A 19,461-nucleotide genomic window follows, 5' to 3' on the forward strand; every position below is an offset into this window, starting at 1 on the left:
TCTCATCCTAACAGTCAACAGTGAGGATGTTGTCTCTACGCGGCTGTACTTTGTGAACGCCTCCCTGCAGCGGGTGACCTTCTCCAGCTCGGTGGGGGTGTCCCTGCCCTGCCCTGCGGGCGGCGCCCCCCATGCCGTCCTGCGCTGGTACCTGGCCGCCGGAGACGACATTTACGACGTGCCCCATATCCGCCACGTGCATGCCAACGGCACCCTCCAGCTCTACCCATTCTCTCCCTCCGCCTATAACAGCATTATCCATGACAACGAGTACTTCTGCACTGCTGAGAACCAGGCAGGCAAGATTCGAAGCCCCAGCATCCACATCAAAGCAGGTGAGGGTGGGCACACAAGATGCAAACTAAGCCAACAGTCAAAGGGATAGGTTAGTTTCAGAGGAACTTTACAGATTTCTCCTAGGTACAACATAAACTTTTCAGTGCTTTTTTATGTCTCTGCTTGCATTTTCAAGGTGTTTTGAATGGTGAAATTACCTTAGTTTAGCTCAGTTTTTGAATGTTTGTTGAATCAAATACAAGTTCTGTCGAACTGCACACAGAGACATGAACTTTGAACTATTCTTTGAAATAGTGATGAAACACTGCCTTCCAAGCCAGAGCCCTCCTACATATATTTTAAAATCAACCATAGTTGGATGGAGGTCTGTGAAGGAACGTGGCCCTGTACTAGGCTAGCTCAATAGCACACCCATTTGTCTTTTTAACACTATACAGAGTGACATAGACAGACAATCCCACCTTCCACAAGTTATGGGTATGAACATTTTTTACACATTTATGTCAGACTATCTTCAAATCTTTGGTATGATATCATCTAATGAGGCAGTGTCAGCTTTGTAGCAGCAGGTAAAAATTAAAATAGGAGGGCAACTAATTTAAAATTTAACACACCAAAATGGCTTTTTGGAATTTTTAACCTGTATTGCTGACAACATTTATACTATTACGAGACAATGTCTCATATGCAGTGTTTATGTGTTGTGTTAAAAGTAATCTCTGGGGTTTCCTTGTAAACAAACAAAAACTAGGTTTATATTCAGTATTTCTTACTAAAATGCACTGTGTGTATCCTTTAGGTCTAAGAAATGTATTGAATGCACTTCCTTTTCTCATAAAAAACTACATTGTTTACATGCATGTTTAGCAGCTTGTAATCTTTGTCTTCCCTGCCTTTGTTGGTGCATTGATACTCTTCTTTGTATGTTACTGCCACCAATGGTCAATCAGAGGCTGTCAATTGAGTGAAACCATTGGCACAAATGTGCATAAAGTCGCCTGCATGCAGGTGCATGTGCCTCTTTGTGTTTATGCACACAAAACTGGGACTTACAGCACTCATAAAAACAATGCTCCATAGCACTCCTAGTGGTCAAAAACTCCACAAGGTACCTTGGAAAACTCAAAAAACATGAATGGAAGCACTTACGAACATATTCTTAGAGTGGCACATCAAAAAACAAAAACAGAAACAACAACAACAACAACAACAAAAACAGTCAGAATACCCTGCTGGGAACCCACTGAAGTGGTTGCAACAGCATTACGTAGCTACAACCCAGCATCTGTAAATCTGGTCACCCAAACGGCAGTCATATTGGCAATGTGAGACCAACAACTTCTCTCAGTGGGGGTGAAGTGTCACAAAATGCTGCGTCTTGACCCTGTGTATTAAAAATCCTCCAGAAGACAGACACAAAGCCACACAGACAGTTGGTCTGGTGACCTGTCCGTGCTCTATGCCAAGGTCAAAGCTGGAGAGCGGCGCTGAACACACTGAGGGAAGGTGTTATTGCTCTTTCTCACACACACAAACACACACACATGAACAACACACACACACACACACACACACACACACACACACACACACTTGCATTCACACCAGCCTGTGTGTAGCTCATGCCAGCAAGCCTCCTGTCTCCCAGTCTCTCCATCTGTCCATGGACTGGAAAGTCCCCTAACTACACACACACACGCACACATACATACACACACTAAAGCACACACACAGAGCCATTTTCGTCAAGCTGGCTCATGGTGTTTAGTTGCCAGCTCTTTGTCAGGGTGTTTGGCAGGAAAGATTTTGGAGAGTCAGCCACAGACATGGAAAGATGTGAACAGAATCATGAAAAAAACTGGATTTTCAGGTCATGGTAATAGCCAGGCAGACATTTTGACTGTGTTGATCCATCCTACATGAAGAGACAGTCAGCAGTTCCCTTTCACACCCATGTATACGAATATAATCATTCTCCAAAATGCTGTCGAATTCTCTTCCATACCACCATGCACACACTTATATAAACACACATATGGCCTCTGTGGTCCCTAGAGGAGGACAGTCCCTCCAGCGTGAGAGTGACCTTCTAGCTAGCCTCAGTGTTGGGATGACCTTCCCTCCCAAATAATTACAACAATTAATCAATTAAATGCTGAGGCAACCACAACTCCACAGCTCCATAACCAGGGCTCATGTGCATGTGTGTGCACCTCATTACCTCCAGAGTCCTACACAACACACACACACACGTGCTCCCTTACAAGCTCGCACACATGCACAACCCTGCAGTTGCCATGGGCGACAGAGGCGTGAGTGCTAGGGTGTGGCACGCCCTGTCTCAGGTGGCGCAGGAGAATGATGACAGCTGACAGCTCACAGTGTGACACCCCCCCAAAAAAATCTGCCCCACCCCCACTCCCCCTCGCCATCCGTCTCTCTCTCTCTCTCTCTCTCCCTTCTCTTCACATCTTCACATCTCTCTCTATCCCTCCCCCTCTTTCTCACCCTCCCCCATGCATGCTGATTGTGGTCCAATAATAGCACGAGCACCTGTCTGGATAGCTCTACATTTATGAAAATCACTATGTGGGCTGCTTGTTTTCCTGTATATGTTTTTATTTGGCTCTGCCACTAATCTAGTTTTCTGATTTCATTTTTACTCAAGCTTCTCTCATAGTGGCTTTCTAAATCCCCATCTTTTGCACACATTTAGTTTTTGGTTAAAAAATAAAAAAAAAAGGTTTGATAGATTTCAGAATCTGGTTCCACAGACAGTGAACTACTAACATATTCTAATTATATTTTTTTAGGAATTGTAAACAGAAAGAACCACCATAAACTGGGGTGTATATGGCACTCCAACTTCAGGTGCATCTTCAATTTGGTCTTTATCCTGGACTGGTCAATTCTCTGACTGAGGTTCTTAAAAGACTATTCCAGTGTCTATTTTAGCATACATCTATTTACTATACTATCATGTGTACTTTATATATACAGTATATATTGACCATCTTCAAATGTTGTAGAATTTCAGTTTAAAAAATGGTCTTTTCTTAATTTTCAGGCAGTCATTGCTTTCTATTCATTTACATGTAATACAAAGAACTAGCAAACTATTGAAACTTGCTTGTGTTGTGCCGTATGATTCATCATCATGTCTGCATTTATTTTTCCTTAGAGTTCAATTGTTACATGGTAATGCAGTTTAAATCCAGATTGGTTTGCAAAGTGCATCACAAGTATATTCACAAAACTTAATGCAGACTTGACATTCAAGGGGAAGCAGGCGCAAATGAAGTTTCAAGAGTCAGCATATGTATTATATATTCTATATTATATATTCTTTATTTTTTTATACTTTATTTTCTATATTCATTTAATACATAGATTTTTTTCCCAACAGAAATTCTTACTAAAGCTGCTCTGTGTTTTCTTTTCAACCTGATTTTGATCAGTTCTTTCAAAGCCTTTCAAAGTTCTCTGCCCTCATTATCTGAAGATGTCATGCTAACTGTCCTGCAGCGAAAGTCCTTACAGTATGTCAACACCAAATTACTTGTCCAAAAATAAACATGATTCTGCCAAGAAAAATGCAACAATGAGTTTCCTAACATGCAAAAATATGAAATGCTAATAATTTTCAGTAGATTTTTTCTCCCAAAATAGTATTCTTTTAACATAGTTCCCATTTAATGTTCTAGTTACCTGGCTAGCTGAACTTTGACCTTTTAGACAAGTGGCGCTGAAGCTCTCATTTTCAAATACTGTACACTTACAGTAGCCTCAAACCAAATGTTAATAGGAACAATTAACAGAAAGTTTAAGTGTGTTGTTTCACTCTGTTTTGAAGCTGAATTGTGTTTAAGTTAACACATCTTTCCACCTATTCTCCCTCTCAGAAAGATAAGGAAAGGAATCAGTTGAGTTTCCTAAAAAGACTGTCAGTTGTCAAAGCCAGTATTATCATAGATAGAAGGCAGAGAAAATCAATTTCACATCGACAAAAAGATTCAGTACTAAGCCATTTTTGTGAATTGGACCTCAATCCCTGAAGCAAAGTTTTTTTGTGGGTATGTAACATATCTAACAGTTTGGCAGCTGTCTAGCCTCAGGAGGAAGACCTTCTCCTCTCCTCTCATCTCCTCTCCTCTCCTCTCCTCTCCTCTCCTCTCCTCTTCTCTCCTCTCCTCTCCTTTTTCTTCACTTTCTTTTCTTTAGGCTACACAAATCATTTTCACTTTTGGTAACAAGTTAAGGGACATATGTGTGAGTTTACTCTAAGAATGGAAGCGCACCTTTAGCAAGTACAGTTTGTCATTGCAGTTGCTTTGTGCTAGAAAACTGTTTTCTCTGGGTTTCATGTTTGGTGCACCCAACACCTCCTTACACAGACTTAATAGAGTGAGACACCTGTTCAATGAACTCACCTCATCTCCCTTTTGTCCCGACTAAAACACACAAACCTATGCAGGCCAGGGCCAAGACAGCAGGTGTTTAGATCCATCTGCCCTCCTCATCTCTTCCCTGGCTGACATTTCCTTACTACAGTAATACCATAAGTAGGGCCCTTGAACCTGATACACAAGGACTGTTTTTCTCATTCTATCCATTCAGTAACAAAACCTGTGTCCATTAATTTCTCCTGTATTTCATTATTTTTCTCCTTCTCTATCTTTCTCCTCCTCTGTGTTTTTCTCTGCTCGCTTTATGAATAAGTAAATGCAGTATTTGGTTTCCCCGTCGTTAATTATTGAAGCGACAGTGATACAGGACTTGCCTCCCAGTGCGCCCAGTGCACCAGACCCATGTTTTAGCTCGTTCCTAGGCAACCAGGCTGCATATATTCAGGCATCAGTAACATCCTAATGATTCTGCTGCGCATGCGATGAGGGGGAGTGCAATTTACACACAAATCAGTTGGGCTACCATTTGCATCTTGTCACAAAGCTTAAAAGAATGAATATGTAATGTTTTTTTCTCCTCTGTCTTTCATATCTTGGAATAGGAACGTGTGTTAAATGACAATGCTATCACAACAGTTGCGTATTGGAGCTGGTTACATGGCTGTGTACAAGGGCATGTTGCCATACAAGGCTTATTTGACTGATTTTAATAGGGAGGGGATTGGTTGAAAAACAATTTCTTAGATGTTAGCGAGTGTAGGACAAGGTGGGGTCAAAGCACTGGAAGTACAAACCTGGGGCGACCTTGACTGGATTTGAACACCCACTGAATTGACATGTGGTGACGGTCATCATTGCACCAAACATTTACAAGCTGTCAAGCAGATTTTAAACACTCTATGAGAGGCTCAGTGGGCACTGGGGATTTTCCCTGCTATTGACAAGAGGCAGCAGGGTCAATCAGAGAGTAAATAAATGATTGAAAGAATTGGCTTGGCCACAACAGCCGAGGCTACTCAGTCGATCCTTGCTATTGATCTGCAGGTAGATGGCATCATTGAGAGGCAGGGGCTGTTTAAATGAAGAATTGAAATGAAGACTTGATTGGAATTATTTGTCCTTTAGCTTTGATTTGTTTACAAATGAGACTTCAGCTCACATTAGTGGCCTGTGTGTCAGGTGACCAAAGTGGAAAGTGATCTGCTCTCTAGAGGATGCCTTACTGCTACCATTAATTGTGCTGGAACACAAAGTAGCATGGTAGCACCACAGCCATCCGCTAATGGTTTGGTAATTCAAGCGCCCAAAACACCTCATCTGTTTGGTCACATGTATGGTGCAAGGTTACATTTCAACCATTTTGACAAAATACTCTAATGTTAGCTCCTCCACAAGCGAGGACAGAAGAAAAAAGAGGTCCAAGGTTCAGCCAATTATGAAAAAGTAGAACAGGGTAAAAGCAATGAATGGAATCAGACAAAGACTTGGGAGATTAAACCTCGGACTTTAAGGTGAAAGACTCCCCACCATTTGGACAAGGACATTGGTTTTGGTTCCACTGGGTTCCAGTGACAGTGGCGGCTGGCATAAAGCATTATTAATGACCAAGGAAACTGGCCTTCAGGCTAGGCGTTAATTATATCACTGGAGAGCTGGGGGAGAGAGCGAACACACCAGAGGGCGGGGCCTCCCCCTGTGTTGTGTGTGTGTATGTGCGTTTTACATTGTTAAGCCATTACTGTCCTCATTTCTAAGGGAAGCCTGCTTGAATAGCAGTGATAGATTGTGTTAGATTGTGATGCCAGAAACACTCCCCAGCATCAGCCTTTCTGGGGCCCCATCTGATCCTGTAATTGTGTTTTCCTCATCTTATGCATATCAAATAGCCTAATTTTTGTCTCATGTAAAAGTTACTGGAGAAAAATTTGGCAATGCCCCTTTATACAAATGAGATCAGAATGGAGGGTAAGCCCACACAGTTGAGCTCAGTTCAGCTCAGTGTTCATTCAGTCAAGCTAGTGTGCCCTTGAACTACCTGTCTCTCCTCCTCACCAAAATAATCCATTAATTTAATTTCACTTTATGTAATTTATTTAATGAAAATGTATGCTCTGATTCAGCATTTCACATTCCTCACTAATCTAAATGTGACAGAGTTAACTGGAGAGATAATTTGGTTAGCTACAGGCTACTGTTTTCATCATTAAGCCTGTCTTAATCACCACCATCCTTTCTGTACACTGGCACAGATTCACAGCCTAGTGCTCTGCAAACCATGTGCAGGGGGTGTGTTTTTGATGCCTGGCGCCTGCATGTGACAGTTCCATTGGCCGTGAGCAACCCTCCACTCCTCGCCGTCTCATAGCATTTGTGGCGTTGTTCTTTAAAAGGCCAAGGGTCGCTCACTGTGTATCCCCCTCAACACAGCTCCAAGTCAGCCCTCCTTACAATCATAGTGTGACTTCAAAACTGGCGCTAAAGAGAAAAACACTGGCCTAATGTTGTTGAACAGAAAACCAGACAAATTTGTTTACTACAGCTGCAGGTGTTTTTCCTATGGGTTAAACAGGACAGATGTCAACTGTGTAAAAATGTATGTATGTATAATTATTAAATGTATATTTATTATATCAATCAATTGCTGTAATTGATTGACAGAAAATATATAGCCATATATTTAGATAACTGATTGTTTAAGTGATTCATTAAGCAAAAATGCCAAATATTCACAGGTTCCTACAACCATGACCATTTGATGCTTTTCTCTTTTTTATATCATGACAAATTGAATATCTTTAGGCTTTAGACAGTTGGTCCAACAAAGCAAGCTACATAAAGATGTCAACTTGTGCATTTATTTTGCTGAAATGCATAATTGCATGGTAATATCTTAACCATCCACCAATGGTTTGGTATCTAAAGGTCTAAAATGTCAAAATTGCTGGTTCCAGCTTTGCAAACATGACAATATGAAGGTTTACTTTCTGTTATATCATTATAAACTTTATAGCTTTGGGTTTTGAACTATTGGTTGTATAAAAAAAGGAATTTGAAGATGTCATCTTGGCCTCTGGGAAACAGTGATGGACATTTTTAACTATTCTCTGACATTCTCTGAAAACTTATTACTTAAAAAAGTAACTGACAGATTAATCAACACTTCCAGCCCTACTTTTAATCACGAAACAACATTTTCTCTCAGAAATCTCACTCTAGTGACATTGTCATAGGTCAAAACGAAGTAAGATCAAGATAAAGTTGGTTAAGTTTTGTGAGCCTTACTTTCCCTTCCTGAGACAGCCACTTTTACCACCAACCAACATATAACATAACCAACCAAATATTGACTAACTTTAGCTCTTTACTGTCTACACACCAGTGTTCAGGGAGCCCTACACAGTTCGTGTGGCTGACCAGCGCTCCATGCGGGGTAATGTCGCCGTGTTCAAGTGCCTCATCCCCTCAGCCGTCCAGGAGTACGTCAGCGTCGTGTCCTGGGAGAAAGACACCGTCTCCATCGTCCCAGGTAAGAAATTCAACCATGGCCTCCTTGAGACCCATTACAAATGAACAAAAACACAAACTTAGTCAATCTGCAGACAAAACCAGCCCCACATCCACCTTTTGCTATACTGCCTCTCCTGCTGAAATATACTGTCACTGCATGGTCCATTCTTATGACCATGGCCGAACTTTGGCACAATGCATGCTCGCTGTGTTTGATCAGTTGGTCAATAATAATGGAAGCAAATGATCTAATGTCATCCGTAGAGAAATGTTATTTTTAGACTGAATGAATCCAGAACCACAAATCCTGAGTGTGTTTAAAAAATGGGAATTTCCATCAAATCACCTCACTGTAATGCAGATTTCCTCCTGGTTTGCCATGTTTGTGATTGCTCACACCCCTCAATTGATACTTATCACTGACTGTGTCACTGGCATCTCCTGAGAGAAGATGGAGGAAGGTTTAAAAAATGGTGTAATCATTCAAAAAGAAGTCTGATGAAATGGCCTTTGCCTGGCACATCGCTGGGTCCTCACTCACTAACTGACACTGCTGTGGTTAATAGCTGTGTTACAGGGATAAATCAGGCATTAGTAGACATGTGCTCTGTGTGTGTGTGTGTGTGTGTGTGTGTGTGTGTGTGTGTGTGTGTGTGAAGGACAGAGGGGTGTGTGGGCTGGGGGGGGGATCTAATTTGATGAGTGATAGATCTGTTTAGCTGCTCATCACAGTCACCCAAAAGAGAGCAGCCACACCTCTAGGGCTCTGCTGTGTCTGAAGCTGTTCTCTCTTCTGTATCACAAGGTTTCATCTGATCCACTATTTAAATCATTCGATGTTAAATGAAGAATAATGATATTAGTTTGAAAGTAAGCCTCCTACACACTGCTGTATGTTTTTGCATTTGTGCTTACATGTGTTCTGTGTGTGTGTGTGTGTGTGTGTGTGTGTGTATGTCTGTGTGTAGGCTTGTGTGGTGCAGTGTTAACATTTGCTCCATGGACCAATGGCAAATTGCAGGGTGTCAGATGAGACTGTTTAGGTCAGAGGATACGTATTGCTCCCTCTGCCCCTTATCTCGCTCTCTGATACCGAGCACCCCTTTCATCTCTCTCAATAGTGTGTGTGAGCGTGTGTGTATAGAGGTGTGTTTGTGTGCCTCTTTGTATGGCTCTGTCCTTCACACTCATTGATCCAGCACAGCTGTAGTGTGTGTGTGTGTGTGTGTGTTTGTGTGTGTGTGTGTGGCCTGAGGGGGGTTTCCAGTCTGGATCGATAAAGCTTGCTGTTGGATTCCCCTCTCTCTTGTCACGGATCCCTCAGTGTGAGAGTGGTGAGACCAGGCCAGTCTGTTTGACTGATCGCTCTGTGTGTGTGTGTGTGTGTGTGTGTGTGTGTGTGTGTGTTTGTAAAAGCCACTGTATCATGGCTGTGTGGTAAGAGCTCAGAGGGAGTATGTTATTGATCAACTGATGGACGTATTCGCTAAAACATGCACATATGAACAAGCGCGTGAGCATGTGTGTGAAGATGCTCACACAAACACAGTGAACAGCTCTCTGTAGGTAAGATGATCAGGGCAAGTCATCCCTAATCTTTCTTAAAAAAAGCTGTAATATATTTCGCATATGAACATAATACATTACAGTATATTCACAGAATATTATTGTCAATAATTTCATGGGAGACCAAGTTAATTTAAAGTTGAGTACTTCTTGAATTTTGATCATGTCCAGATCTTCAAGAATAGAAAAAAATATGATGGATGATATTAATTTCTTTAATATCAATTTACAAAAATATTGTGTAAATACACTGTATATTTTAAGTGGTAAAGAATATGAGACACTATTTGAATTTGCATTTGAAAAGGCTTGAGAGCTTTTTTGTTTTCCATCTTTTCTCCCTCTCTCTTTCTCTCTCCACGCCTGATGAATAGGTCTTATTAGTAACACAGTGCTCCTCTTCTTCTTCCCGTCCATCTTTGGCTCTAAGCCTCCTCTCATCTCTTTCCCTCCCTGGTACAGGCTGGTGGCCTGTGTCAGCATTGTGGCCCTCACACACAGAATGCACGTGTAGCCCCCCTCCACACCTCATCCATCCATCCATCCACTCCATCTATCAGCTCCTGGTGGCATGTACAGCTTTCTCTCTTTCGATAGCACTCGAGATGCTCTAGTGGTTTGCCATTTACTAGGGACAGCGTATGCCAAGGTATTGGCTTGACAGGATGACACATGTCACACAGACGGCTGTGTTGGTCAATAAAGCTGAGTTTGAATGGGCTTTGATGAAGAGGCAGGAGGGTGTTTGCTGACAGCTGGCCTCACTGCGAGACGACCCTGCCTGGGTGTCGTGTCACTATTTGACAGCCAAATCTGTTTGCGTTGAGGCCCGTTCATGAAGCAATGAGGTGGGGGTGGTGGTGGTGGTGGTTTGGGCGCAGATAGACAGGCAGACAGTCAAACAGAGGAGCGCTTTGTGTGTTGACTGGCTATCCTGGCTTTTACTCCCTTGTCATACCTCCCCTTCTCCTGCTATCTCTCTATCTAGCCATGTCTCTCCCTCTAATTGATGGTTTGCTGGTGTTGCCGTCGGTTAGAAAATTAGCATTTGTTTGCTTGTCAGTTAGGGAACTGAAAGAGGATGCTCTGTTGACGGATGTGTATGAAGGAACTTCGTCTGTGTATGTGTGTGTATGTGTGTCACTTTGTTAGTATCCATCTCCTCCTCCAGTTGGAGCTTAAAACAGTGTGAGTTTTATCTGGTCACCATGGAAACGGGTGCGAACCGACGGGCGGAATAAGGAAGGTGTGAGGATGCATCGCTGCCTAATTTTTATTAGTGCATCACCACGGCTCAGCTCCACCACACTCATGCACACACGCGCAGGCAGACAGGCACAAGGGCTCACACACAGATGCCATAGCTGCATATTTATGTACACTTCAGTGGCAGGTAGCATAGATATACATATTGTCTAAGACATTTAGCCTTTCTTTCTTTTTTCTTTCTTTCTTTCTTTTGATACAGGGTATATCTTTTTGTGTTGTGTAAATGTTATTTCTGATGTTAAATGAATGAAGAAATTTGACAAATAATGAAAAGTTTCTCTGTCACATTAGATTAGCTTTTCTTTTAAATTCATTATTATAGTATGTGACTCACATTACATACATACATGTACCATTTTTGATTATATAAAATGGTGACACATGAATATATGCCTTTCCCAACCTGATTTAGCTATTATTAGCTGTTATATTTAAAACATGTTTTCATTTTAAGAAAAAAAATAAATAAATAATCGTAGCTTGTTCAAAAGTTCCATGTGGATTCATACACTATGGCTAAGATTGTACATTACTCCTAGTCTTCTGCTGTAATATTTGGAAAGAATGACAGAATACCAGTAGTGAAGGACACAAAGTGACATAGATAGATTGATTTATTAATTTATATACTTTTACTTTTATATTTATATACTACTGAGGTATTGATAGGTTGATATAATGAAGAGATTGGAGGGTGAAGAGTGTGTGGAAAAGTGTGACGTCTGTGTTTTTGCTTTCATTGATTGAGGTTGTTTAATCCCCTTTCTCGTTCACACACACACGCGCACGCACGCACACACACACACACACACACACACACACACACATCACACATTGCCTCTCTCCCTCTCTCTTTGTGAAGTGTAGCGTCACCACAGCTGCTGCTGCTTCTGTCCCATGTCCCAGTCTCCATTTTGTGGCCACTCTGCAGAGGCCTACACTCTCTCTATCCACTCTTCTTAACTTTATCCCCCTCTCACCCCTCCTTTCTAGAGGCACTTATTAGGAGGTGGTGAAGTGACAAAGCATCGTCTTTTCCTTCCACTCCGCTAAACCTAAAAGTTAACAACAGATAGGCAAAAAAAGGCAGAATAGGCAGAAAAAGAAAGACAAAGTGGCACAAAAGCATGACATGCTAAATTATGCAGATGGCAAAGTGGACATAAGATGGATGGATGATGGAATGAGCTGGGTAGGTATATGAGGACGAGAGGATGGGCAGATGGACTAAGAGAGAGGTGTGTGTGTCCCCAGCACCCCAGGGAGGAAGAGGAGGCCATGGGCTTTAAAGCTGTTGTGTCCTGCCATTAAAGATGCATCTGACAAGTGCTTAATGTACCCCCAACCCACCTTCTCTCCTCCATCTCTCTTTCTCCTTTAGACTTTTTTTTTATTTATCCCTGTGAGTATCTTGACCATTAACCATTACATACATGATGTGCATCTATGTGTGTTTGTCTTTAGGATATTTGCAGTTTGTACCTAGTGTGGTGGTGGGTGAAAGAGGGCAGTCAGGGTTTCTGTGGAGGGGAAATGGGTGGTGTTTACTTATTGATGTGTGTTTATGGGCTGTGGTGTGTGTGTGTGTGTGTATGAACCTGGCAGTGATGCGTTTTAGGTTGGGTTATTTATTCAGCACTCGTGTTTGGATGTTTTACAGAGAGAACAGGTGCAGAGCGACTCTGAGCGCGCTCTGTTTGAGCGGACTGTGTGTGTCCGTGTGTGTGTGTGTGTGTGTTAGTCAGACAGACAGAGAGAGAGAGAGAGAGAGAGAGAGACGCACACACACACACACACACACAGGGGCATTCACTGCTGTCCAGGCACTGTTAGGGCCGCAGTGTGTATCTGTGTGGATGGCATGATTTAAGTGTTGAAAGGAAATGATGATTTGTAGTTTTCAAGATCCACTGAGACATAAACGTCCAGTTATTTTTTGTAGAGTGACAGACACAGATAGAAAGATAGATATAGATAGATCAACACTGCAGAGGAACATAGATGTTCTGTGTAGAGATTGAAATGGCGGGAGAGATGGAGGGAGATTGAAGGAGGGAGGGAGAAAGTGAGAGAGGGCTGTGCACGAGGAGAATTTCAATGGCACTCCAATCATGCAGGCAGTCTCGTTAGCCCAGGGAACATTTGCATAGCGCTTCGGCGAATTCATTTGGCCTTACTCAGAGAAGATGGCTCCCTTTCCTCTCTGCTAGTTAGTTATTCATTAACTGCACACAGCCAAGGTGTGCGCGAGTGTATGAATGTGAATTTGTCTGTGCGTTTCTGTTTGTTTCTGACCTGCCGGCCGACATGCTTTTAATTTTGTACTGTATAGTCCTTGTCGTTTGTGCATGAGATCATTATTTGCTGTTTTTGCAGCGTGGTGGTACATCTGCAGCTTTCTGACTGAATGGAGGCGTGCCTCGTCATATCCTCCTGCATATATACCTACAATAGTAGTGTAAGTACATGCTAGCAGACAGAATCGCTATCAGGTATTTTGCCAAATGCAGAACCGACGTCAGAGCATTACTCATCACCCACGAAGATCTGCTCGCCAACACCCTCTTCCTCAAACAGTGATGCTGTGCCTCAACTTCGTGTATCACTGCTGCATTACTCCCCCTCCTCCTCTTCCAGCCCTAGGAACTAATTAGAGAAAAAAAAATACATGATGGGGGTTCAGAAAATCAGATCTATACTTGAGGCCATCACTAATGGGGATCATGACTTGCCTAAAACAGCACGTCACTTGTAGGGTGGGGTGAGTGTGTGTCAGGGGTTGGAGGAGGGGTTGTGGTGTCAGTGAGGAAGCACAGCCAGTAAGTGAAGATGACACACATAATGAAGAATACAGTGGATGTGTTATTCTAATTATCCCACTGACACCACCACGCAATCTAATGTTGTTTGACAGTGCACAACAACCGTGGTGGAAGTGTGTGTGGATGTTCATTTGTATGTGCGTCCATGGGTTTGTGTGTGTGTGTGTGTGTGTGTGTGAATTTGCCAGCAAGCGTTTGCTGGAGTCTGACAGTGTTTGCCACATCTGCTTGGATTTGAGATGTGCATTTGGGTTGTGTGACCTTTCTAAAGACGAGCCCGTCTGTTGGTCAGTGTAAGCAGACGCATGCATGCCAACATCTAATGCTCTATGCTTACAATTCTGTTTAATATTAGGTAAGGTAGATTTATCTAAAAAGAAAGGAAATTAGACCATATATTAGCTTTAAATGGTAAGTACCCTAACATGACATTTTGTTGGAGAATATTTGGAAAATGTGATACGGGACTCTTCACAGATAAACATCTCAGTGCCTGAAATATTACCTGAAAATAAAGTGGTCTGTATCAGCTTTATTGACTTAAAGAGATTTCTCATCATTTGTTCATCTACAAGCAATAAAATACAAATATATTGAGGCCTTTAATGCTAGTATACTGTTGTCACTGAACATTGCAGGGTTTTTAGGCATTTCTGGCCCATGACCTACCAAAAATCTCACAGACCTCAATAATTACAGAGTTGTCAAGTTGTCATATCAATGTGACAATGTGAGTATGGCATAGTTTTGTGTTCTATTTTCAGCAGCATGAGAGGAAGCTCCTGGGCTAGCCTAGAAATTGTTAAGAAAATCAGAATCAGGTTTATTGCCGAGTAGGTCAGCACATAGAAGGAATTTTCCTTGGTGTTGTGGTGCATAACAATCAAAAATACAAGGTAAGAGAAAATACCCAAAAGTACCTATATAAATTAGGGGAAACACAACTACCACAAAAAAACAAGTGATCATAAATAACATTTTACAATTAAAAAAGTAAAAAAAAATATTCTAAGTGAAAAGAGTTAGAGTTTAAAGTTTAAAAAATATTGTACAAGATATTGACTGGGAATGTGCAACTGTTCACAATATAAACAGTACATGTAATATGCAAATGTGATAATAAAAATAACTGTGTTAAGGTAATGCGCCATGTTGGATGTAAATTGTGATATAGTCCAGAAAAAAGCCATAATGTCCACCATATTGTTTAGTAAGGTACATGTTGTTTTTTGTTTTTTTGTTTTTTTTTACAACCCCACATGGGTTCTTAACCCAAAACTTGAAGTGTTACCACTGTTAGGAGTCAAGCAAATGATGAATTTGTGGACTTTAATGAGTTTAAGTGGTTAGTTGACCAATAGGCCAGAAGCTTGTCTACTCTTTCACTGTTTGTGTTTTAAAGAGGCAGAGACCAATAAACAGAGAAAAAGAGAAAGAATAAAGCGTTTGTCTGTGTGTGTGTGTGTGGTTATTGTCGTGCATGTGTTTGTGCGTATTTGTGTTTCAATAGCGAGGTGGGGGCAGGGCAATATGAGAGATATCCTGTTCCAACACATCCCCTCTGGAGCTGACTTAATGACCCGTGACCTGAAGATGTACATGCTAGGGAAGGAGAGAGGGAGGAGGGCGGGTAGTTGAGGAGGGACAGAAAGGGAGGTGGAAGGCAGTGGGGTGAGGAACCAGGAACAAAATGGATGAAAACTGCAGTAAATAAAGCAGAATGGGAGATGCAAATGTGTCCTACCTGACACGGTAGTCTGTCTCTCTCTCTCACTGGGATGTGTCCTGACCTGACCACAGTCATATCCATCAGCTGGAACTGGCTCCTCATTTTACCTACATCTCCCCTTCTGTCATTCCTGCTTTAACTCACTTTTCCTTATTCATTTCTTTCATTGGGGCTTCATAGATCACAGCTAATCAAAGACAGGATGGAGACAGCCAACAGAGCTCTGACATGCAGCCCACAATGGACACAGGCAGAGGCAGAGAGAGAAAGATAGAGAGTGTCAAAGTGAAAGAAGGACAGGGAGATAGAGAGGAAGAATAACTCTGTAGGGAAGTAGGCAGAAGGCAGGTGAAATAGTTTTTTTCTTTTTCCTTTTTGACACTCCATTTTTTTTATATTCTACTTTTGCCAAGTCCTCCTCCTTCACCACTACCTAACCTCTGCAATAACTGTTAATTTAAACTCTGGAGCTGCCTGTGTGTGTGTGTGTGTGTGTGTGTGTGTGTGTGTGTGTGTGTGAGAGAGCCCTCACTGACCTCCCCTGTGAGCAATGGCATATCTATGCTTTATTAATAGCTAATCAATGGTCTCTCTGGGATGTATAGGATGCCCTGAGGAGTCCCATAAGACATATCAGCACACGCATGGACACAGGCACATCAATAGTTCAGAGAGAGTCAGTGATGTATAACATATGTAAAGATTATTTTCACAGTAGAGTCCTTTAAGTTTTTATTATGAATGTGTTTTGTTTTTTTTTATTTGAAGAGCTTCACACAAGCTTTAGCCAACGTGACAAAATAATGCTCTGATCCATAACAGACAGTTACAGATTTGTCATTCATGTTCCCTTATTTGGTTTGCATCATAAATTCATTCTCTTTCTCACCTTCTCTTTTACCTCTGTATCCTAGGGCTCCTTTACTACTTGACTTGACATTTATTCCTCTCAAGCGCCTATCAGGCCCACCTGACTGCCTCTTGTTTTGCATCATTATTTTCTTTCCCTTTCTGCTATTTTCAGCGTGCCTGCCCTCTTCCTATTCTTCCCTCACCTACTTATTTTCTCCACTCCGCTCTCACTTTCTGTACCTTAGCTCTTGGTATTTTGAAAGTGCAGTCTGTTGTTTTTTTGTTTTTTTTTTGTCTGTTTTGTTCATGTGCATAGCCATTGTTTTACAATGCCCAGAGCAATGCAGGTTTTCTGTTCCTCTCACTCTGTCTCACTGGGGACATTGTTTGAAAACAGGGATGTGAGTTTCAAACAGGTCTTGGGAGGAATCCTCCATGTTTTTACCTTTCTCCTCTCCTTCTTGTTCAACCCTTATGGTTCACTCCTCACTCACTTCCTGGGCTTTACTTTTGTAATATGTTTTAAGTATCGCCACACTTGTATGTAACTAAAATACAGGTATCACAAATTGTTTCATTTCAGTATCCCAAACAAAATTAAACGATAAGGCCGGCAATATTCTATATTTTTGTTATCGATAACAAATTCCATGAAAAGACCAAAACCAGTAAGGTGTTTTTCTGTCTCTCAATACTTTCCAACTTCCCAAGCCTGTCTGTAGGTCTCAGTCCCAGTCGTTCCTACTGAACACTAAGATCTTTAAAAACAGGTCACAATTTCCAGTTGCGGACAACACCTTTGCTGCACTAGTGAGTATTTACAGTAGCAAGATAGTGGATGTGGAATCAACTCAAAATATAGAACCGATTTTTATGCAAGAAAAATGTTGGTGCAATGGTGTGGCTCATTGATATGTTTTCAGCAGTTTTTAGCCACGCTAATGGCATGGCTTGGTCAACCACAGCTTGAAATAGCTTAACAAGTTCTGGATGGATTGCCGTGGAATTTGGTACAGACATTCATAGTGCCCAGAGGATGAACCCTACTGACGCTGGTGATCTTATGACTTTTTACTCTAGCACTATCATTAGGTTGACACTTTAAGTTTTACACAAATGTCTTGACAATTATTGGATGGATTGCTATGGAATTTAGTACAGATGTTCATGGTGCCCAGAAGTTGAATCCTCATGACTTTGGTGATCATACCTGCAAAACTAATGACAGTCTCATCAGCCTCAGCTATACTTTTTGTTTAAGGCAAAGTCGCAAATGTCATCATGCTAACGTGTGAAACTAAGAGGGTGAACCTTGTAAACTTTATACTTGCTAAACATTAGCATGTTAGCGTTGTCATTGTGAACATTCAGCTCAAAACACCACTGTGCCTAAGTAAAGCCTTGCAGAGCTGGTAGCATGGCTGTAGACTCTTAGTCTTGTTGGATAACAATGGAGATCAACAGCACAGGTCTTTTAAAGGGAATAGTTGACACTAAGAAAAATATAGAATATCCTTGAATGAAATTACCATGAGGAAAGATGGCTACAGGGTAACCAAAAAGGAGCTCATAAGTTAAATAATAACCTCAGTATTCGTGTAGTGATAGTATCAGACAGAATTGAGGAAACACTATCCCAGGAGTTAAAGAACAAGGTGCCATACTCAGGGTCAAGGTTGACAGAAAGACACCTGACTTACCTTTTTATTTCACCAGTATTCATACCTACATTCAACTGCCCTTTGACTAAGAATATGTGTGTGTTTATGTTTTTGTGTATGTGTGTATGTGTGTGTGTGTGTGTGTGTGTGTGTGTGTGTGTGTGTGTGTGTGTGTGAAAGAGAGAGAGAGAGAGACAGAGTGAGGAGAAAATCTTTTTACATCTGAGCTTAGCTGACTAAGGCTCCCAGAAGACAAAGGAAGGGGGAGAGGAGTGCGGGAAGAGAGAGTATAGAGGAAAAAGAGAATGTAATTTGAATCTCATATACATTTCAGTTGAAAGTCATTCTAGCCTTGATACATTCTCTCTGGAGTCAGGCTCACACACAGACACACACACACACACACACACACACATACACACAGACACACACACACACACACACACACACACACACACCCCACCCACTCTCATGGACAAAGCTCTTGTGTACGGGCACAGATTGACAGTTGAGTGCTCGCACTACAGCTCATTCATCCTTGTTGACTACATCTCTGCTGCCAAGTTGAAAATACAATGTATGTCAGATGCTGCCTCTCCACAAAATAAAATGTATTGTAATAGCTACAGTCTCTTGCACACTTAAATAGCCCAAATACAACAGAGAACGGGAAGAAAACACAAACTGTAGGCACTAAACTGATTTGGCTTAGAGCTCTTTCTCCCCCCAAACTTCTTTTCTCTTTTGTCCTGGGAAATACAATGCTCCACCGCCGTGTCCTAAGAGGAACACTGATATTGTTTTTTTTTTTTGTTGTTTTTTTTACTGTGAAAGGTTTCCAAGTCAAGTCGGTCAGTCTAAAAAACTCATACACATGTCACTAATTCGATTTGATATCTTTCTTACATGGCCATAGGAATAACATCAGGGCAGTGGCCTTGAACTTTCAACCTTTTACAATATATTAGCTTGTAATGTTGGAAGTGACATTTATAATGTCTGCAGGTTGCTGTAATTTCGACCCACATCCGCACAAAGGAAGGGCTTCATATCAGGTGCCTCTGACAGTGTTAAGAATACACACACACACACACATTTCTTTTTTACTCGTTTTTGACTTATCTCCCTCTTTAAGCACCCCCTCCTGCCAACAGCACCCATCTCCAGATTTGCTATTTGTGTGTGTGTGTGTGTGTGTGTGTGTGTGTGCATCTGTGTGTGTCTCTCTTTTCCTCTGCATAAACAGTGTGCCCTTCTCTTGCAGACTGACAAGTGAACGCCTTGTTTATTTCTGTTGAGGGGAAAACAGACGGGTATTTATTCCATTGCTCCTCTACCTCCAATTCTTGCTC

General features: G+C 41.7%; 1 protein-coding gene across 1 annotated transcript in view; it reads left to right on the forward strand.

Moving 5' to 3' along the window:
* Positions 1–19,461, forward strand: part of dscaml1 (Down syndrome cell adhesion molecule like 1) — an 89,284-nt gene continuing 69,823 nt past the window's right edge. The window contains exons 1-2 of the mRNA XM_067594766.1: positions 1–335; positions 8,083–8,229. Coding sequence (XP_067450867.1) covers positions 8,127–8,229 — 103 coding nt within the window. The 5' untranslated portion in view covers positions 1–335; positions 8,083–8,126. The remainder of the gene's footprint in view (positions 336–8,082; positions 8,230–19,461) is intronic.

This window comes from Thunnus thynnus, chromosome 7 (genome assembly GCF_963924715.1).
Source record: "Thunnus thynnus chromosome 7, fThuThy2.1, whole genome shotgun sequence".
Classification (NCBI taxonomy): domain Eukaryota; kingdom Metazoa; phylum Chordata; class Actinopteri; order Scombriformes; family Scombridae; genus Thunnus; species Thunnus thynnus.